Consider the following 22,050-nt stretch of genomic DNA (forward strand, 5'->3'; position numbering starts at 1 on the left):
ACCAACACCATACATAGTTTGTGGATTCAAAGCATCTAGTAGGTAGGTTTCAGAATTGGGACTTGCCAGCTTTTTTATGGGGGCTGTAGTGATCGGGATCCTTCCTGGGGCAAATCTGTTACCGAACACACGAAAGAAAACTCATTCCTGATCAGTTTGGCAGGTGACGCAAGGACCCGGGCAGTGGTCATAGTCTGTCCCAACGCCGTGAATTGGATATAGCTTGGATTGAGATGTTAGTTGTGTAGTTCTCAACACCTACCAAGTCCCTGTTTCACCTGAAAATCTCTGATCTCTCTGTCTGCCTCAGTTCCCTATCAGCAAAATGGGTATAACAGTAATAATCCTGCCTTTCCTCTCTCGGCTCTTCCACGCTTTCCTAGGGAGGGATTGTCTGTCATACTTTGTGTATGCAGCACTTAGCGTGGCACAGCTCAGCCGCGTGATCTGTGCTGAAGTATCTTGGAGCTGACAGACAATTGACTATAAAGTCTAAATGCAGCTTAAGCCCTTGAGCTAAGGGTGGCAGTGATGACTTTTCCCTTCCTGGTCCTGTTTGTGCAGTGTGTGCCCTCGTGCCCGCAGGGGCGAGCGGTTTGTAAAGTTTCAGGTGTGATGTTGGCAGGGGAGAGGGAGAGCAAGGAGCATAGGGAGAAGGGGGATGTTGCAGTGAGCAGGGGGTGTAAAAAAGGAGATGAGTGTAGCACCAAGGGACAGAGAAATGCGATGGGCAGCAATTACAGCAGCAGAAGCGGTCGATAAAAACCTGGTGAGGTGGGCTGGGGTGGGGGGGGCGAAGAAACCCCTTACAGGACAGTGAAATGTCTCTTGCTAGCAGTGGACAAAGCCTCCTCACACTAACAGCATCAGGACTGAGCTGCCTGGAGAAGTGGGGGCATCTCCTCCTTTGGAGGCTTTCAGGAAGAGCGTGGGACAAGCACCGATGCGGCAGGACCCGGCTCCCAGGCCTGCAAGCCATGCAGAAGTCCTCTGCTCCAAACAGAGCCCAGGAAGAAGTGCCAGAGGGTCCAGGCAAATGACCTTCTGCTCCAGCTTTGTGGCCACCGCCGTGCTGTGCAGAGCTCAGGGCGGGTAGATCGTGCCACAAATAAAAGAGAAAATGTGCGCTGTGCCCCAGGACTCTGTGCCAGAGACAAAACAAAGTCTCCTTATCTGGGTGAGCAGAGCCGCTCTGCCTGGACCTACCTTAACCCTTCTTTTCCAGGACGTGGTTGCTGCTATTATTCCACCAGCGGACGTAATTATATGGTCTCGCCTTGGGGAGAGCCATCACTTGCTTTCTGCAAAGCGATCTGTCGCAGGACTGTGATTTGCACAGCCAGGAGTGGATGCTGGGTTAACAAGGCAAGCTGGGTTCTGCTGTGTCCTTTGGGACCCAGGACCCTCCTGCTGCCACATCACCATTCATTGTACGATCTGCTTATCTGCCCACTTGCTTAGGTGCCCGCATTGCCACAGCAGTAAAGTGCTCTACAGTCAAAACTCGGCCGCTGCAGAGGGGAGGCAGGCCATTCCCTAGCTCATTTTCAGCATTGGTCCCTTGACCGGCTGCCCCTCCTTTTGCCTGCGAGCTATAAAGCAAGGACTTCATTTTTTTTTTTCCCCAAGCACTTTCGCATGTAAAGTATTTGGTAAAACAAGGGATGTCCCATTTAATCTGAAGCTCCTAAATCAGATAACCGGTTGTCTGTAGGTTCCCTTTTGTCCACGTGCCTGCAGGGCTGGCTGAAGGATGCTGAGTTATCCCAGCGCAGCCTGGCTTTGAGCTGGCAGGCAAGCACTTCCTGGTGAATCTTTGTGCATGGCCTTGACTCGAGGATTTTGCACCGAGCAAGCAATGGAGCACTTGGCATGCGTCACACTTCCCTGGCAGTCATTGCTGTACCCTGGGTGTCTTCACCTCGGCGTTCGCGCTCAGCAGTGCGAGGGAAGCTTTTGAATTGGGTTCCTAAATTGGACTTTGAGCTCGGAGGTGCTATAAGCTCTTTGCAGGGCACAGCATGCTGCCGGGAGAGCTGTCAGCAACAGTCCTATCCTCACCTCCTTTAACTCTTCCCCTTTCTCACACCTCCAAGCTGCTGACTGCAAGTCGGCTGCACGGAAAGGAAAGAGAACCAGCGTGCAAGCCGGGTGTGGAGGAAGACCGCTTTGCTCTCACCATGGGGCGTTAGGATGATAAATACACATGTAAATGCGGAAAGTACTGGAGACAAAGTGGGTTGACAGATATGCGCCTGCATCTCCCCATTCCTGAAAATGAGATGTTCAGTGCATTGCTGCAAAGGGCTAAGGACAGATCTTGAGCACTGAACTAACCGGCAAAGGCTGCACCAGACAGGACAGCCACAGCTTGGGTACGCTAGGGTCTTTCCCAATGTGTCATTTAAAATGATATATCCCCTCTTTTTAGCATACATAAATGAATCTGAATGAATAAATAAAGGTGAGAGGTTGTTTACAGATGGCTAGGGCTTTGGTTGCCTTTTAATGATGATGCTTTGGCATCATTTATTGTGGAACAGCGTGAGCCCTACAGAAAGCGGCACTAAAAATGATTGCTGCTAAAATTGTGCCTTTAAATCTTAAAAAACAAAAAACAAACAAAAAAAATGAATCTTTCTTTATTACATAAGAACTTTGCCAGACAGAAAAGGGTATAGTTAGGTACAGCTAGACAGCAGGGCACGTGAGGATAAACAGAACAAAAAGAAGGCTCTTTGCACGTGACTGTCTCCGAGGGGCTTGGAAATGCATGTTTTGGACGGGGTATCAACTGGGACACGGGGGACTGGGCTACATGGACCTGCAGCTGGATCCAGTCTCCTCCTCACTGCCAGGCCACTGGGAAGGGCCTGCAGGGTGGAGACCCCGGGCCTGCTCTGTGCTATCTCCTGTCTCCAGCTGCACAGTCCATCTGCCATTGGGTCCAGTTTAGGACCAGTCAAAGGGCTGCTGAAAGCCATGAGAGCCCTTGTGTCACCTTCCCTGGGCTGCGGATCAGGTCCCAGGTTTCCAAGCGTGCAGACGGCTGATGGCTGACGTGCCAGGGCCGCCTGGATGTGGAACCAGAGAGTTATGGGATTCACTTGCGCTGCTCAGCGCACGTAATTCAGACAGATTTGCTTTGCCGTGGCTAATTACCTAATGGTTGGTCTGGACTTTAGTCACCGGCAGCAAAGTTTGGGCTTGGCTCTACTTAACTCGAACTGCAATGGCTATAGGCAAAGCTGGGGTCTGGGAAAATCACATTTTCTCCCACTGTGTAAAAGGAGGAGCTATTTGACATTACTTATCTTGACTAATTTGTTCCTTTTTTATTTTATGTTATTTTATTGGATGATCCTCTTTAAAATGCAGAGTCACATTTACGCATACAGATTTAGCTCTGCATTTGCACGGTGGAGAAAGTGCTCTGCCACGTTTTAATAGTAAGTTAATTTTTTAAACTGGCAAATCTGTGATCTGAAATTGTAAGTAGTGGTGCAGTCGCCCTGCAGGACAGTCAGGATGGAGTTTTCCTGCCGATACGTTTGCATAATAACAGCTGCTCTGCTGGTCTGGATTTTGTGCGTGTGAGGCTGTTGCCTGCAGCTTCCTTCCCTGAGATCTCCTGGCAAAGGAGGGCTTTAACTGTGATTAAATGATGCCCTAAAAACTTACGTGCGCCAGCTCAGGGCTTTTGCAAGGGAAGCTTTTAGCGTGTCTTCGTATTTTAACAATCATAACATTTATGTTGTCAATCAGTGCTAATAGGAGGAGTACATTTCACTCTCCTTTTTCACCTGCCCAGAATACACAGTTACTTGGGAACACAGTGTGGGAGTCCTATTTATCATGTCACTCCCGTGAGCTGCTAAGTGCAGGAGGAAATCATCCCACCCTGGCATCTCCTGGTGTTTTCTAGTCCCCCTCCCCAAGAGCAAGCTCTGTGAAAACTTTCCTGCAATGGGAATCGCTGGGGAACCGGAGGTTGCTGGCTGGGGTGCCATTCCCTGGGATGCATTACTGCCTGGTTTGCAAGGAGATGCATAGTTCAGGTGCGACTTTGCAAGGCAATTCCATAGGTGTCTTAAGGCACCCCGCAAAGAGAGGCTTTTCCATCGGGAGCCCTGAAACGGTGGTTAGTCTTTTTCTGTAGCGCAAATTAAACCTGCCTGTGTCCCCGTGCAAGCCTTTCCCTTTGCAGGCCTGGGGGCTCTGTCAGATGCACACAGAAATGTGGGAAGGACTCTCGCCTGGAGCAGAATTGGGAGCACTCGGGGGCAAGGGCTTTAATTAAAGAAGAGGGGGAGGAGGCAGGCACTGGCCAATCCCAGAAGCATGAAACCAGTGCTGCTTGAATCAAAGTAATGACTTTGCTTAAAATGCAAAATTATTAATGCAAGAAATAGCATGAAATTGACCCTCTGTACCATTTAAAGTAATTGCTATTTCCAGCTCCCTTTTCTTTCTTTCTTCCTCTTCCCTTCCTTTCTTTTTGCCTCAGCTGCACTTTTCGCACAAATGACACTCTGAAATAGCGATGTTGGGAGCTGAACTGCTTTCAGCCTCGTTTATAAGCGTTTATTCTTAGCAATTAAAAACGGGAATATTAATTTTGCCAAATGCTTGTCATTAGAGGGTTTATTAATATATCTTGTATATACGCATGCACTTGTGCGTGTTCACACGATCGCATCGTGGAGAAGACGGGGGATGTTGCCGCTGCTTTTTCTTATCCTTTGCTTCCAAGGGCCAATTGCAACGGGTGCAAGCGACTAATTGGTAGCTTCTACCTATCCGGCTGCGTCTGCATTTGCAACGTGCCCCACGCCGGGGGGTTGCAGTGCTTCCATGTCACCCTCAGCCCATGTCTGCCCTGGACACCAGGCTCGCTGCCCAGTGCCTCTGGCAGCCATTGGCTGGCTCGCGCCCCGTGTGCAGCCTTTTTCACTTGCAAGCTAATGGGATCTGTTATAACTGAGGAAATCAAAGTCCTTGACCATCCAATGCTTTTTCTCCCCTATTATTCTCACTTCCTTCGGCTCCTCCTCTGCCAAAGAGTTCAAAGCACAGTCTGTGCCTGGCCTGAATGGCATCATAAATCACTTCCAGCGCTTTTACCGGCGACGTGTAGGACCAGGGACTCTCTCCTCCTTATGCCTTGCTTTCGGCACAGACTTTCGCAGCCTCTGACTAAATAAAGTTGGGTTTGCGAAAGCTTGCGCTCTCCATACATCGATCGTAGTTGGTCTATAAAGGTGCATTTCAAGTCTGCCTTCTGACGGACTTCAGGCTAACGCCACTGACGACCTCTCTGTGTCACCAAACTGATCGCAGCTGCTTGTACTCGCTGCGGATTGACAATATGATGTATTCCCGGTTGAGGGTCGAGTCAGTCCGCTTTGCTATAATTTGGGGTTTTTTATGGACAAGTTTATCAGGGGAGCCAAGCCCTTTGGGAATGCTTAGACCAGAATAGGAATGGTCTGAAGAGGGAGATGGACCCCCACGTTACCAAACAGGGAGCAGTGCGCTCCTTGGCCTGCAGAATAAAAGGAGGAAACATCCAGTAGTGACTGACGCCGGGCTGGGGGCATGGGAGTGCCTGGGGCCTGTGTTCTCCAGGACGGCACATCTCATATCCAACTTGAGGGGAGACTGATGAGTGGCTGGGGCTCTGTCTAGCACATGGGCTCTGGAGGCTGGTTTCCTTGTGCAGCATGTGCCTGCTTTTTCCCTCCTGGCAGAGCCCCTTCCTAGACCCCATCGCTTCCCCAAAGTCTTGCAGTACAAGGCAAGGTTTTGCGGTGAGGCTCCCAAACGAAGGGAGACAAACGGGAATGCCTGCACCAGCTGCAGCGGTGGCTCATCCAGCCCAGTCCCCTGCGTTTGACAGTGGCCAGGCAGCAGGTGCTTTAGAGGAAAGCATACGTCCTCCATAATGCCCAATTATCTGATAATTAGCCCATGGGAGAGGTTTTCTCCTACCTCCTGGTAGTTATGGGTTGGCTTAATTCCTGGAGCATGAGATTTTTATATCCCTTATAAATTTTGATCCCATCTAAAGTATAGTAACTGGAGCTGCTTCAGTTGGTCAAACCTATGCCTATTGCCTAATTCTTTATGGATCCTGCCCTGTCGGCTGAAAACGAAATCCCCCTGCGCTGTTAGATGTACGAAAACCTTCCCTGGTGTCCGGTAGTAACGCATGCTGCCCTTTTCTGAACTGTTCCCATTTTGTGGGCCTGGGGAAGTCAGGACTGAGCACGTTATTTGAATGAAGTGTGCCACTTTTGTCTGCATAGGAGGGCATGAGAATAATGCTGCGATTAATCTCGGCTCCTCAGACAGGGCCAGCGCCCCAGAAAATTAGTTTCTGAATGTAGGAGTTACTCAGGTTTCCCCCACTTTTTCCTCCCAGTACCTCTCTTCCAAGACTCATTCAGGACTCCGATCTCCTTACTGTGCAGCAAAAAAAAAAAAAAAGTTTGGATTATTGCAACTCTGTTTCTTGCTTTTTCCTTTTGCAGAGTCGGAAGCATGCAAGCAAAGTGCGTCTTTATTACATGCTCCACCCCGTCGATGGAGGCTGTCCAGCCAAGAAGCTGCGATCAGAAAATGTGAGTGTCTCTCAGAGTACCAATCTATTGCTCTGCTTTGTCTGTCTTTGACTGTGCACCAAGGCATTTCACATCTATGACAGCTCTTGATAATCACATGCCCAGAGGTAACATTTGGATTAGCTGAAGTGCTAAGTAACTGGAAATAATTTTCAATAAAGATACAGAAAATATTACATGCATCAGCAACAGTAATTGAATTTTTAGTTCTTTTTAGTAACAGTTTATAGGAAAGACAAAAAAAAGCATCCTCATGACACAAATCCAGTATTCACTCAGCCCATTCAGGGAGAGACTGAGCTATGGGAAAGACATTTGGGTTGCTGGCTGGGGAGCCGCACTGCAAACCATTGGAAGGATAATGGATGCTTGCATTTTCAGTCTCATTTGCTTGGAATCGGGGGGGTAGTAAAAACCACGCTTTAATTGCAATGGTTGAAGTTGTGCAGTTGTTGTTGGAAGCCTGGATTGGAGTCATTGCGAGCCACAGACATTCAGATACCATTTATGCACAAGTTTCTTACCCAGGGGGGTGGGACATCTGGTAGGGAACAAGTGTCAGCAGAGAGAAGCTGGAGAAAGATTTGTGGAGGAGAGTAACACTTTGAAGGAAGGCGAGGGTGAAGGCAGCATGCAGGCAGTGAGCAGCCTCCGTCCATGGGTGTCCTGTAACGCGTGCTCTGCTCCTCTTGCAGCCCTTTAATACATCGCTTTTGATGTCCTGGCGCTGCTCTGCTTCTGTGACTGCCCCAGCTGCTCTCTTTGCTTCCTGCTTTTACATCTCTCGCTGATAGCTGTGTCCTCCCAGTTTAGAGCACTTGGCATCAACAATTCAGTCTGGGAGATTTTAATATTCCTGGGAGCTGAGCAGAGAAATCCATGGGCATTACACTGAGGATCCCCCTTACAGCGAAATGAGCCTGTCTTTTGAGCTGTGTCTTGTTCAGGGCTTATCTCTGGGTTTCATGCATCACCAGGGCTACTGCCCTGGCCTTGTAATGCAGCAGTTTTGTGTAGTGCTCACCTCCCTTTGCTGGGTGCCAGGAGCCTCTCCAGCATGGTCAGCAGCCACTTCTGCTAACAGCGGCCACAGCCTTTTCTCCTCTGTTACATCAGCTGCTAATCTCCGGGGCCCTGCCCCCGGGTCCTTTGTTGTATCGGCCCCTGGGGCAGTCTCACAGCGCCAGCATAATGGGTAATGAATGAAACCAGTGGAAAACCCACGGGGGTAAGGCACCTTCCTCCTCTTTGGAAATCCCAGCCAGCAGCAACTGAGGGTCCTGTGTGTGCATGTAGGAGTTCAGGTCTCTCTCGACACATTTCTTCTTTGGGTGACATTGGAGGGTTTTTGTCCTGTTTGACGCGCATCAACATGCTTGTTTTGGTCTCGGTCTTTTCAAAAGGGTGGCAAGGGTGTGAGGGGCAGGGAGTGCAGTTTTGTGGACCTGCCTATGAATGCAGGTCTAATAAGAGATTTACCCAAAGACTCGTGTCTGCCTGTGTCCTTAGACCGAGACGACTGCAACCAACACCTTTGTCCATAGATGAGCTCTCTAAACAGGGAAGGCTTGGGCCTTTCTGCAGCATGCTCCGGAGAAGCGAGGGCTAAAAGGAGAAGCGAAATGAGTTTGAGATACTCGAGTTTTCGGCCGTGCTGGGTGTTTTACAGGTGCAGCGAACCTCACAGTCGCACCATAGTGAATCGTACAGGTGCAGCGAGCCTTGTTGGCCAGTCTGCAGCCTCTTAGAAAACTGCAATCATACCTGCCATACACATTTAATAAACACAGCATCCTAAGGAAACCAGGCCCACAGACATTGGTCCAGAGGTAAAAAAAAAAAAGAGGCTAAATTGGTCAAGTAGAGCATTCACCCAGAATGAGTCACCTGGGCCTCTCTCTGTAGTCATAGCCCAGCACCAGTTGCGTGGCAAAGATCCCAGGCACGTGGCATCCCAAGCATGTCATGGGCAAGTGAATGTAGCTTAATGTGATCAATATTTAGTAAGATAGCCTCTAATTAAAGAGAGGAGCACGCAGGCTTCGCCAGAGGGTTCGGAAAGCTCCTTCACGCTGTTGTTAAAATGTTAGGGGAACGTTTCCGTTCCATACAGGGTAATTGCAGCTGCCGTTCTGCCCCAGAAGTGCAGCACCTTACAATTTTCTGAGTGAGTTATTTAGTTACAGAACGGTAACGACGCAACACGCCGCTATTCGGCAGTTGCAGAGTTGGAAGGCAGGCGATCCTATATTGAAGTTCACTACAACTGACAAGCCCTTGTGGTGCCTGACATGTACATCTTGCCATGCAGATACGGTGTACAAAGAGCTAAATATAACCTACGTAAGCCAAACACGACCTCCTTTTCATATTGGGAAGGGAGAGGGGATGGGGGAAATGAAAATAATTATGAATTTGCTGACCTTGAGCGTCGTGTTTCCTTGTGTCGAGGAATACATCTTTATGGAAGAACGGTTACTTGCAAATCGGGTGACTGAGGGAGATGTGCAAAAGCCACAACCCGAAAAATCATTGATGCTATAACAACGTAAGAGGGAAAACCTGATCAGAACATTTGCACCTCAAAGTTTGCAAAGTCAGGTTCCCAGGAAGGAATATGTTTTACCTGTCACTGCTCGGATATTATCCAACGCTTTGTATTCTAGTCTAGCATAAAGAGAGCGGAGATATTTAGGCCACATCTTGAAGGCAGCATGATGGCATCATTACCACATACAGGATGCAGCTGGGTCCCGCTCACTTCAGCTTGCTAGTAGTGTTATTCAAGCCATGGCACAGTGATTTTAATGATATTAAAACCGCAGTTACCTGAGCGTGACGTTCTCGGAGACCAAGTAGACTTCTGCGTAAAAGTGTAGGTAGCCAGAAAGGGTCCCTTTGCCTCCTTGCATAGGAAATGGTACTATATGTGACTGTGTCTTCTAGCCCTTGTATGCTTTTAACCAGAAGTGAAAGACTTGGTTTTCCTTCCAAGTGATATTAAAGGGAAAAGGTTGTGAGGAAGGAAGAAGTGCTCAGGTTGTATTTATTTGATGAACCAGGCGTCTCAGATTCTACATTATCAACATAATTTTCCATTTGACCTTTAAATAACATGGAGGATAATATTTGCTGTTATACGATGCTTATGAAAACATGCCCTCCTCCTTAAACACCCATTATCCCTTCATCGCAGAAAGCCCTGGTTTGACACTACCCAATTATTAGGCAGCTCTTCATTGTTTAAATATTTTGGGTACAATAAATCTCCCGGCTTTGGGAGTGCTGAGTGATTCTTGACCTTTTCCTTCAAATTTGCACTTAACATTTCAGCGAAAAGTAATCTGAGAAGGTCACGGGCTGTGTTGGCGACCCTTTCAAATTAGCGATCGTGTCCTTGCATCCCAGAAATGGAAATTGGGCTTGGTTAGGTCTTCTCGTGACCTGTTTGATGACAATAGAGGCGTTGCCTGCTTTGGGGAAGAGGGGATGATGTGGAGAGAAGCCCACCCGCATGCTCTTCCTGACCCCAGCCGTCAGAATAGCCCCAACCTGTAGCTGCTCTGCGGGAAGTGAAAGGGCGACGGTCGTAAGACATGACGTGCTTGAGGGAACGCAAGTAAAACGACACTCGCTTACATACTGCAAAGACTCCCATACGCCTTGTAGGAAATGCAACGGACGGTTAAGCAAAGGAGCTGATGCTGCTGTTCTCTGTGAACGAAGCATAAAGGATGCCGGCTTCTTTCTTCGGAGGCTCATATTCGGACTTGCTAAGTAGGTTATTGGTGCACCATTTCCCTGCACCATCAGTATTTGGACAGTTCCTTTTCCAGGATGAACACATGCCCTAAGCGACATGTTTAGTACTTACAGGACACCTCCCCGCATTCATTAATGCGCCCTAGTTACTGTGCGTTAAGTTCAGTACTCAGTTAACTGAGTGCTAGTGCAATGCGCAGTAACCCGCGCTACTGGGTGGTAGCCTAATAACACTGAGCAGTAGCAAGTTTTTTGCCCGGCACACTACTGTGCAGTAGTATTAGGTTACTGTGCAGTAAGCGTCTTGTGCAAATGTGCCCACAGAGGAACTAAAGCCAGACGCTTGGTTTTAAGCACTACTGATCTCTGATATGGGGCAGACTTTGTACCCCATTACAGGTTTTAGCTGAAATGTGCCTCTTGCTATAGACAAGTTGAAGTAAAGGAATTAGGAATGGAGAACGTTTAATTTCTTCTTCGGTAGAAATGAAGCGGAGATGTGCGTAGGAGAGGAACTGGTACAGTGTGAAACCACTCTTTGCTTCCTTCCCGTATACTCCCCGGTGCCTAATCCTGCCTAGTTTAAACAAGCGCTTGGAAAACCTGTCATCCCTTGAGCTGCAAGCAGAGGCGGGAATCCAGCCTCTGACGAAGAGGAAGTTTGTTATTTCCCTCCTGAATTAGGCGTGGACCGTGGCATTGCTAGACCCAGGAGAGGTTGTATATTAATTTATCTTGCAGATTGCATCCATTAATGTTGTGTTATTCATTCCAGGATATGATATTCTGACGTGCAAGAATCTTTTCAGCAAGAGATCCACATCATCTTAAGGCAACGCTCCCTATTTCTCTGTAGCATTATAAAAGCATGCGCCGATATACAAGATGTCCAGGCCTCCGACTTTGCCTTTTAGCAGCCGAGCTGTCTTGATGCGCAAAAATGAACTCAAATTTAAGAGATGTTTCTCAGTGCTTTGAGTGTTTTGTTTCATATTGCTGTGTTTCAAGGGTTCACATAATCTTTTCTTCCTAGTCAAACCTAGGAAATGAAGACAAGAGACTCGCATCTATGGAAAAAAATCTGCTTGGCTTTTCCTTAAGCTTGCTTAAGAGGCTTCTCGCAAAGGACTGCAACAGCACTGGCTTTTGTGAGGATTGTGCCTCTTAGCGACTTGTTAACAAGCATCCGAATAACTCAAGTTAATTCTGTCGGATGTTCAAGATTTGCTTTGAAGTTTCTAACATGATGGCAAGAAGCCCTATGAATTAGCTGTGTGGTTAGATGTGAATGCAGAATTGCAGAGAGGTGGATGGTCTCATTTTTGGGAAGCGGCTAGCACCAAGTGGGGTTTTGTGTGCTGTACGTTGTGTTTCCACGTGATGCGCGCTTTGTGACAAGCTCCTCCCTGGACAGACACTCTCATCTTCTAGTCTGGGCAAAGCCCATGAGGATTTTGTGCAGAAAGAAGTGTGGCTTATGCTGTCATTGAGGCCGGGCTGTGCAGGGGGCTTGGGCTGTGAAACACTGGGAGAAGGGAGGACCCTGGGAGTCGGCAAGAGCAGTTGCAGGAAGTGCTTCTTTGGTGCTGGTAGATGGGTGCGGTATTGCAGCTGGGAGGTACCAGTTAGGCCCTGAGCCTGGGCACTTGTTCAGTCCCATTTGCATTGCTGGATGTTGGGCTTTGTACTCCAGCAGGAGTTGCAGAGACGGTCCCGAGCAGCAACTGAATTTCAGATGAGACCGATGGCAATGCAGCCGATAAAGGTGCACACGAGGGGTAGCAGCCTGCATTCTCAGCTCTGAGTGGGAATGTGCCAAATCCACCTGTGTTGCAAAACCCATTTTGTCACCCGTCCTGTCACAGTGGGGTTTTACTTGTAGCCCCAGCTCTTTGAATCCACAAAGAATCTCAGCTCCTTCTAACACCGGGGCCTGGTCTCCTGCTTGCAGAGAAGAGCTTGGAAGTAGAAACCAAGCACGTGTTTCCACTCGGGCACACCAAGCACTCAGGGTTTCCCAAGCCTTGCCCCCACGTGCGGGCACATATTTGGGTGTCACCGTAGGGTGATGCGGTTCAGTTTGAATCTGTCTGAGATCAAGTAAAGCGACACTGCAAGAAGAGTCTTCAGAGATTTGCACCAGTTGAACTGAAGCGGTTTAGACTCACCCCCACTATGGAAAAGGGCACCCCTCTGTGCATAGGAGCCCTCTGATGCAGACGGGCTGCTCTGTACCTCTGCCCCAGATTGTCTTTCTGGCTGATGCTGCCGCTCTGCTCTCGGGAAAAGACCTGTCTGCTGTGCCATGCTGGCAGCCTTCAGGGCAAGGCATGCATCCCAGAATAGCAGGCTGCCTTCCCCTAAGCAGGCTGTCACGTCTGAACAGCCCCTAAATGCCCTTGGCATGCAGCCTCTCTCCACCCAGCCCGCAGGGGCAGGTGGCTGCCTCCCCCGGTGTTTGCCCGGGCTAGGGCCTCTTGATCTACAAGGGATGTGATTTAACTCGATGACTACGCAATCCTTTCATCTTGGTGTCACTCATACATCGACAAAAGAAGCCGGGCTCAGGTTTCCCGCAGCCCGGCTGGTTACACATAAACCATCCCTGACAAAGTGACAGGCAGCGTAATTACCCGTCAGGGTCAGAACAAGGCTCGGAGCATCTGGCCATTAGGCGCAGGGAGTGTGTCCGAATGGAAGGAACGAGGAGGGCAGGACTGCTGACAAAATGTGCCACAGATGTGTGTAATTAATTAATTAACGTTTGAGCCAGAACATTTCCCTTAATGCTGCTGCTGCTGCTTAGGAGGTTAAAAGGAAACTTGGTGGGAGTAAAGCCGAGAAGGTGTGTTTGTATTATGCATGGAGAGGGAGACACTGAAATCCCACTAGGGATTTAGCTACTCAACACCCTCTGAAATTGCTAGGAGCTCTGCGGGTTCAGTTCATGCAGGCTTTGAATTGCTCATCCAGAAACATTATTGGCCAGTGGAAGAAAAGGAATAGTTTAATACTAATCTGCATATCGGCATACAAGGAACAAGAATAACCTGCCTTTCTTAATTGCTCCCTAACTCTGAAAGTAGGTTGGAAAGAAAACGTCGCTGAGAGACATGAAGAGAGACCCCAGCGCATAAACCCTGCAGTGTATCAGGTTTTCAGACAAAAGCTCTGTTGCTGATTCTTTGTGTGTTGCAGCCATTGATGATCAATGAAGTGGGAGCATTTTTCCCGGGCGCTCGACTTTCATGTCATTCCTCTTTGAAGACATGTAAAATATCTTGAACGAATCCTATTTAACAGGAGTGTGGATTGCACTCAGAGCCCAAAATATCCTTCTGAGAAAGTTCCCCTTAAGGTTTAGGATGCTTGGTATTAAACAAATTGGGCAAAGTCATGAAAAGGAGTCCATTTCCCAAGGACTCTCTGCCTCCTATAGGTGAAAATGGATCTGGGTGGAGGAGGGGACAAGGAGGCATTTGCTTTCCCGGCTGATGCTGCATCTCACGGGTATGCCATAACTTTTTGGATGAAGAGCAAGCATTTCATAGGGTGGAAATGGGCCTGCTTTTGTGTTGCTCAAGCTGGTTCTGATGTAAAATGCCCACTGCTGGTTTAAAGGAATCGGGACTCATGGTAGAGGTCAGATCTTTTATTAGACCAACTAGACGTTTGCACAAAAAAAAAAGTCTTTAATTGCTGCCGGTTTAGTTGCTTTAAAAGGAAAATCTTAGTCCCTTACAGCAGCTTTCCTTAAGCACAACCCTAAATGTTGCAGCACATGCCACAGTGCTGTGGCAGAAAGGTGTTGCAGAGAGGATTTTTTTTATCAGCTGAACTTAATCTGTGAATAACGCCAGTCGGTCTGGATTGAAGGGAGCTCTACATGGTTCTTGGGAATGGCTGTTGTGTCCTAAGAGCTGATAATTCCTTGCCTTTCCCTGCAAAAAACACTTTGCTAGCACTAGCTTCTTTCTTGTCATGCATCGAGGGACCAGCAAATATGAAGGATTTTCAAAGTTAGCTTTTGACAAGTACTTTAACACCAATGTAGGTTAATTAATGCCGATCACTCAAAGGCAGAGAGAGATGCCTTACACAATGAGGCCAAAGTATAACATATTATGTAAATGATGATGGGGCTTCAGAGGGAGAGGCATCCAAATAATCTGTGATCAGGTTTTGGTGCTTAATTGGCGATTAAGCAAACATCGAGATGCCTTTAGCTGATTTTACTTCTGGGTTATCACAGCTCCTTGGAAGTGGTAAATATTTCTACCAGACAAAAACTCACTCGGTGGTCATTTAACAACTAAAGAATACTCTCAGGTGATTGGAGCCTTCACTTTGGCTCTTCATTAAGTCGGTGATATATCGGCACAGTGTACCTTGCAGCAGCCCAAGATTGTGCAGCACAGAGGGGGAGAAGTCTTATTTGGTTATAGTTGCTATCGTGCATTCTCCTGCAGGATTGCTTTCTGGAATATTAAATGTCAAAAGCAATCAGGCATCTGCCCCTTATCTAGGGAGTCTGAACTGTAGTATTGGAAAAAACATTTGCAGGTATTCAGCTTTATGGTGCTTTTCCGTGTTTCCACCCCCCCAAGAACTACTTAGCCTCCAATGCAGCACAGTTACCAAGCCCAAACTGGTCCCGTTATGCCAAATACCAAGGATCTGAGTGGCACAAATAGGCATCGGGTCCTGTGCTTTTGCTGGCTCTGTGCCTGGGCCTTTTGCAAATCTCCCCTGAGAGCAGTCGGTGTTTTCACCACAAGTAGCATCTTTCACGCACGAAGGATCACCGTGTGCAAAATGCCTCGTTGGCGCAGAAGGCCAACGCACCCTCTACGGCTCGCCTAGGATGACAGTGGGGCTTAGGCCTTGTGCTAGTCTTCTGCACAGAGGTCCGCTTTACACAGTGTGGTTGGAGTTTGGGGATGATGAAGCACTTTACCAATCTAGTTGCGTCAGCACAGTACTGGAGGATGGGGAGAGGTCAGCCGCTGGGGTGGCTGCTCCCCGTTTGGTCCAGAGTGCAAAACACGATTCTCTTGTTAGCCTTCACTTTGTCAATACTAGAGCAGGCTTGAAAGAGGGCGTGCGGTGGGACGTTAGCCACCTTTACCATGCAGCCACGCTGCCTGTTCCATCATAAACAGACCAGACAGGGATACAGGTTTAAGCCATCCCTTTTTAAATGAAATCCTCTAGCACATTGCAGAGGAGGGCAATAACCAAATCCAGATGGTTCCACTGCAGCTCATAAGGGAGACTGTTTTGCCAGGGACGACTATAGACCATCACTTGGAGGAACAGGAGGTTAAAACAAAGTGCAGAATGCAGTCTCCAGATGGCTCATTGCTGGAGGGGTTTTTTTTATTGTGGGCTTGGGGGGCCATGAACAGCCGTCTAGCTGAGTGACGGAAGCTGGACGACAGCTGTACACCACCATGAAAACATGGGCACGAGGGCAAGCCAGCGCAGTGGTTTATGGTGCCAGGGGACAATCAAGTCGAGTAGTCTCCGAGACCATAATTCTTACCATAGCGCTAATCACGGAGGCTTCATTCTAGATAAATGGAAAGATAACATTATGGCCAGTGTAGATTAGCTAGGCCATGCTGTTTTCTTTGAGAATGCCGATAGGTGGATCTAGCATCTTGTTTAGGGCTAGGGTTGGACGTTCAGAAAGTCTGAGCCTGAATTGATTCAATCTTTGCAGGCTAGTCTAATCTGCAATGCTTGAATTGGGCTTGGAGGTGGAGAGACATTCCCTTTTCATTCCAGAAATGCAGGTACATGCTTGCCGTAGCTCAGGCTAGAAGCTGGGAGGTGCTGGAGCAGCCCTCCCTTTGCTTCCCTGTGCTGAGCTGAGGGGGGTGTGTGGCCAGGCCCAGCAGGATGCTCTGATTATTCTACCCCCCCCCCCGCCCCTCCCAGCAGGGAATGTTTATCACCCCTAACTCAGGGTTTATCAAGCCACCGAGAAAACAAAGCCTCTCTCCAAGCTCTTTTTAAACCACTTTTCCAGGGAAGGACATTACCAGCTACCTGTTGATTAGCTCCGAAAAGCCCATCCGCCTTTGTAGTCTCCCACAGTAGGGACCATAGCCAGCGTGTGGTCTGTTAGCTAATGCTGTGTGTCTGCGTAAGGCAGAGGGGAGGGGGGACTGACCCCTGCTTAGCAGGGAGAAGCCAGGCAGACTCTCTCAGCAAGTCTCGGCCGAGCTGCAGTCAGGGAGCAGAAGGGAGGGGCCAGCCCTGCTGTGGAGCAGAGAGCATGCTGGGATGCTGGGGGAGTCTGGTTTATCTTAGACCAGCAAGGGGTCTGGGACAGACATTGCATAAACCGGTTGGAGCCAAATCAGTTAAGTCTGATACTACATTCAACCGGGTTTATCTCAAACCAGTTTCTTCCATTTTCAAACTGGCTGATGTGCCCCAAACATCTATTCTGTTACAGGTTTAAACCAGTTTCTGATCACGTCAGCTGGTTTGTGTGTAATGTCTGTCCCTAGCCTAGAGGGGTTTTATTGCTGAGCAGCCTTGTTTATCTGTGCCTCCCTGTCTTTGAACTGTTCTGGTCTCGTTTCCAACACAGCAGCCTAGCTAGCAGCCATTCGTTTTTGTCAAAATACCTGTTTGCATTCAGCCTCTGTATCGTTGCAGGGATAAAAGTGACGTTTCCCATAGTGGAGAACAAAGGTCACAAGCCCAGAGTGCCCAAGATGCAACAGAACTGGCAGCCTTATTTGGGGAGGAATACCCATGTGCACACAGTCTCTGAGCCAAGCACCTAGCTTTGCTACCTCCCAGATGCTGAGCAGCTGTGCATCCTTCCAGGGGCACAGGCTGGGTGGAAGAAATGCAGGCTTAAACAATGCTTCCTCTTATTGTATACTGAGGAAGGGATTCCTTCCCTGTGAGGAAGGCCTTGTTATAAGCATGGCCAGATTTTCTAAGGGGTATTGGTAGTAGTGTTGGAGTGATGGAGCCGTCAAGGCTACAGGATTTATGAGAGAGGCAAGAGTTTTTGTGGCTGGTATCTTATTGGAGCAACTACATGATTAATTGAGTATCCTTATGCCAAATACAGAGATTTAGTGGCCTGGCTATCCATGCAGTTGGTCTAATAAGAGAGACCGCTCAATGATGGAGAGAGTAAACAGGGATTTATTATTTACCATCTGACAATACAAGAGCTAGGCTCATAAAATAGAGCTAGAAGGTAGTAAGCTTAAAACTAACAAAAGGAAGTGCTTTTTTCCCTCCCAACCACACAGCACGTCACTAAACAAATGTGGCACTCCTTGCCACCAAATGCTGTGGCAGCTGAGAGTTGAACCAGCTTCAAAAAGGGATCAGATAAGTTCTTGAAAGAAAGGTGTGCCAGTAGCCATTGAGCATGGGGGCGGGGGGACACGGCTCCGCATCAGAAATTCCTAGCCCCTAAATGCTGGAGGCTGCAAGTGGGCGAGGAACAAGGGAAAAATGCTGGTCATGCCCTCTTCGCTCTCCGGTTCAACACCCGCTCTCTGCTGGTGTGACGCAGAAGACTGAGAGCATAGGTCCGTCTTGCCTACCCAATTGATGGTCGTTGTTACGTTTCCCCACAGAAATCCTGGCTTCTTTTTGGCAGCTGTAAGATATATTTTCATAAAATGTTGTTTCCAGGGCCAGTCAGGTCGGAAGTAAGTTTCAAATGTTGACTGATCAGATCTCAACCGCTGCCGTCGGTGTGGCGCTACCCCCGGCAAGTCTCCTTCCTTCCAGATTTCAGTCTGGGGCTGCCGGTGCTCCCAAATCCCTGGCAGGCATCGTACGTGCAGGCCCCAAGCCCAGAGGCCTTGGAGTGAAGGTGCCCTCAAGTCTCGCTTGCCCCGAGCCAAAAGGGCAAAGGAGCAAGCCAGGGGTAAAGCCTGAGAGCGCTCCCCCTCACCAGAAGCGGTGTAGCCAAGATCCTCCCACTGGAGGCATTTCTCTTTCAGGATCAGCCTGCCTGCAGTATAAGGGACAGGCCTTCACCCTCTGACTCCACTCGAGTCATTCGAGGCCTTGAAGATGCAATCTCGGCTGCATCTCACTAAGGAGCCAATTCCATATGCTAAGTGTTTGGGTGGGAAAGTCTGGCCCGACTGGCATTGGTTTAAATGCACTCCCTCCCTCCTCCTCCTGGTGCCAGTTCAACTTGTGGGTATGACTAACCACTCATCCCATTGTTGCCTCTTATTTTGTGTCTGCTGTAGGGCACCTGCACCAGAAACGTTAGGGGCATTAGCTGCAGGCGCGAGGGGCTGACTGCTGAGCTAGGAGAATCGCTTGGGCTGTGAGCGATACAGGCAGAGAGGAGCTCTAAGCTGCCTAATGAATGCACACAACCATATTGCTGGATTAGGTTGTCTCCCAGTTCCCAAGGAGTTTCAGCAGCTTGTATTTACAATAGCATTTATATTGTCACAAATCTTCTAGATGTGGTTTCATAATTATTCACTCCATGACAATTAAGCCTTCCTGGTACATTTCTCCTCCAGAAGGTTATAGGCTTGCAGCAGTAGGGGCTCTGCATGGGTAGGCATTTCATTGGCAGGCTGGATACCTTTGCTTCGTTATGTATTTTAGAGGGAACACAGAAAAAGACAGCATTGGAGAGAAGAAGTTGCTTAGGTTGTAGCCAGACGCATCTTCTTTAACAGGCTCATTTCAGCAAAAGCTAAATTGCCGTGGTGCTGGTCATGGAAACTCAGCTTGCACTTGTGGGTTGAGAGAGTGAGCGAGCCAGTTCAGAACAGGTTATATACATCGTTAGCAGGATCTCTTGGAGTATTTGCCTGTGTGTAGCGGCATAAGGGCTCCTAGCCTGTGCAAGCTGGTGGGAGATGCACAGAGCACACGTCCATCGCCAGGATATGCCGCTCCAGAGGCAGGGGGACTGGAGCAACTGTGGGATGTCAGCTAAGCTCATGCACATAGGATGCTTTTAGAGATCATCCCCTTCGTGTCAGTCAGGCTTCCCACCCTTGAGAAGCACTCCTAATTCACTGCGCTGCCTGGGCCCGTTCACCTGTATGAAGTCCCAGCCTGCTTTCTGTGTGAAGCACTGTGATTTTCACAGACTGTTTTCGGGGCCAGCCAAAGTTGGCATACCATCAGGGTGTACCCGTAGAAACAAAAGTAGAGGTTAACGGTTCTGCAGGATGATCCGCCGACAGCGCTGCTCTGTTTGGTTGTCTGCAGACGTGGGGGTGTTGAGCGCAGCCGATTTTGTGGCGCGCAGAAATGCTGGGACTTGCTCGGGTGTTGCCAGAGCCGGAGCTCTCATGAGACTTTCTTTCTTGGGGCTAGACCATTTCATTGCACAGACCCCAGTCGTGCTGAGAGCCACGGTATTAGAGGAAGACTCGCTGGCATCCTCAATTTGCAAGGCATATTCTTCCCTGCCACCTGCAAACAGCCTGGCTCTTTCGTGGTTGTCCTTTTTCAGATCATGGTAACCCCCTGGCAATGTCCAAACCCCAAGTTCCCACCCGCGGGAAGCAGCAAGCAGTAGCGGTGTTTCCTGGCTGCTTTTCTGTGCCGCACAGGTTTTGCAGCAGGCATTTGTTCCTATCTTTAGTAGGTGCCATTAGGTTGCTCTTGCCTTCAGGTTTATCTTGTTAGCAGCTGGTAGTAGATTATTGCTGCAAGCAAACAGTCTTGTTCGGTAGCGAGTGCCAGCAGATGAAATGCTGAGGGTGCCAGCCACTCCTTGTAGGAATTCTCCCGGCAAATGCTAGATCGAAAAGGGAGCTTCAAAATCCCAGGCCAAATTACTATCTGAATGTAAAGTGTTGCTCTCCATTGTGTCACATTGCTGCCGCTGTTATTTAGAAAAGGTCTGGGCACCTCTCAAGCCCTGGGAGGTGTCCTCTCTACAACACAATCCTTCCTTTCCATTCTCCCGTGCTTTGCTTAGTCCAGCTGTGAACTACTTAACAATGCTGACATTTAAAGTAACGTTGGAGTTTGGCCCTGTTTAGATGGCTGGGCCAATTTGCAATTCAGAACAGCTGTTGCCAGCTCTCAATTCAGAGCAAGCGCGGTGCTGTGGGCTAGGAGGGCACACTAAAATGTCTTGAGACGAGAGAAAAGCAGAGCCCCTTAGGGGCCGTGCACTGGTTTCCTGGCTCGTTTCATTAGCCACGCAAGTCTTTGCAAGTTCAGCCTAAAATAAGCAGTGCCAAAGTCAGCTGCTCTCCTGGCCTGAAACACGACACAAGAAAGGCTGCGTCGGTCACGCTCGGATCACGTTCTCATGGTTTTCCATGCAGTTGTGACACTAGAAATGTCATTAAAAGCAGGAAGCTAAGATGTCGTAGAAAGGAAAAAAGCAGGCGTGCCTGTGCTGTCCGCTTCCTACCTCCCTGGGGGGCTTACAGGGGGGCTTCTGCCGTGATCCTGGCCCCTCGCCCTCCCGGAGGAGCCAGGGGAGCAGGTGCAGAGCTGGGTCACATATCTTCTACCAGAACATAGCCAGTGGTTCCCGTGTGAGCCTATCTGGGGGGTTTGCCCTGGCAAAGATTGCTGCCAAGCCTGATTTCTGTCTCTTGAGTCGCTGCGTGGGTCTGTCTGATTTCCGACGACACCCGTCTCTCTTTTGTCTCCATCCAGGGCAGTGACAGCGACTTGGTGGATAAGAACAAGTGCTGCACACTCTGTAACATGTCCTTCACCTCTGCAGTGGTGGCTGAATCTCATTACCAAGGGAAAATCCATGCCAAAAGGTTAAAACTGTTGCTAGGCGAACAACCGGCATTAAAGGCCACAGGTAGGTCTAGAGACGCTGCTGCCGAGGTGCTGTTGTAAAGCAGGACACGGCCCATTTGGATCAATGGCTCTTCTGCACAGAAGCAGGACTGGTCAGTGCTGCGGCTTGACTGCCTCTGTTCAGATAGTCAATGGGTAGCGAAGATCCACAGGAGTGGGTTTTCATTTCTCTTGCTGTCATAATAACCTTTTAAAAAAAAAATTGCGGGTGCTCATTATTGTCTCTATGGTCCACACAGATTAGCGGTGCATCAGTCAGTGTTGACTCTTCCATTAGCGCGTTATCTCAGCATCCAGATTCCTGCACATATTTTGCATGTTCGGAGACAGTGTCTCTGCTGGGCATGTGTAACTGCAGCTCATTTTAATGATCAGAAGTTCTGTGACAACTCGGCTGATGCCCTTAGTCACCCCTGCCTGCTCCCGCCGGAGCAGAATATCATTTGTTTTTACCTGGGAGGGAAGTCCTGCCCTTAAAAAGGTTTTGGATCGATGGCCTCCTGCATCTTGCCTAGCCTGCATTCATGCCACTCTCTGCAGGGATTTCAATCATGCAAGCCCGTTAACTTTCCCATTTAAAAAGGCAAACGTTGGAATCGGATAATTTAGTCATCTCATTGTTTGCCTAACCATAAAATCCTTGCAAATCTCTGAAACGCGTTGAAACCAAACTTCCGCCGAGATTCGGTCGGGACAGAGCATACGTGAACAAGGCATCTGTGGTGCTCGACGGGCCTGTGAGCAGTGCTGCAATCCCACAGATAGGGGCTGCGTATTTCACGATGACTACGGTGGCAGTTCCTTTAGAAAGGGATTTAAATTTAGCTGTGCATTTTATCCCCTGTCTAATGAGCTGTGC

The 22,050-nt window shown here is 48.9% G+C and overlaps 1 protein-coding gene across 7 annotated transcripts in view; it reads left to right on the forward strand.

Annotated features, from left to right (window-relative positions):
- ZMAT4 (zinc finger matrin-type 4) overlaps positions 1–22,050 on the forward strand; it is a 108,932-nt gene that overhangs the window by 36,273 nt on the left and 50,609 nt on the right. For all 7 annotated transcript variants that reach the window (XM_019495550.2, XM_019495549.2, XM_059730640.1 and 4 more), the window contains 2 exons: positions 6,534–6,623; positions 21,036–21,192. In XM_019495550.2, the coding sequence (XP_019351095.1) occupies positions 6,534–6,623; positions 21,036–21,192 (247 nt within the window). The remainder of the gene's footprint in view (positions 1–6,533; positions 6,624–21,035; positions 21,193–22,050) is intronic.

This window comes from Alligator mississippiensis, chromosome 7 (assembly GCF_030867095.1).
Source record: "Alligator mississippiensis isolate rAllMis1 chromosome 7, rAllMis1, whole genome shotgun sequence".
In the NCBI taxonomy this organism is placed as follows: Eukaryota; Metazoa; Chordata; order Crocodylia; family Alligatoridae; genus Alligator; species Alligator mississippiensis.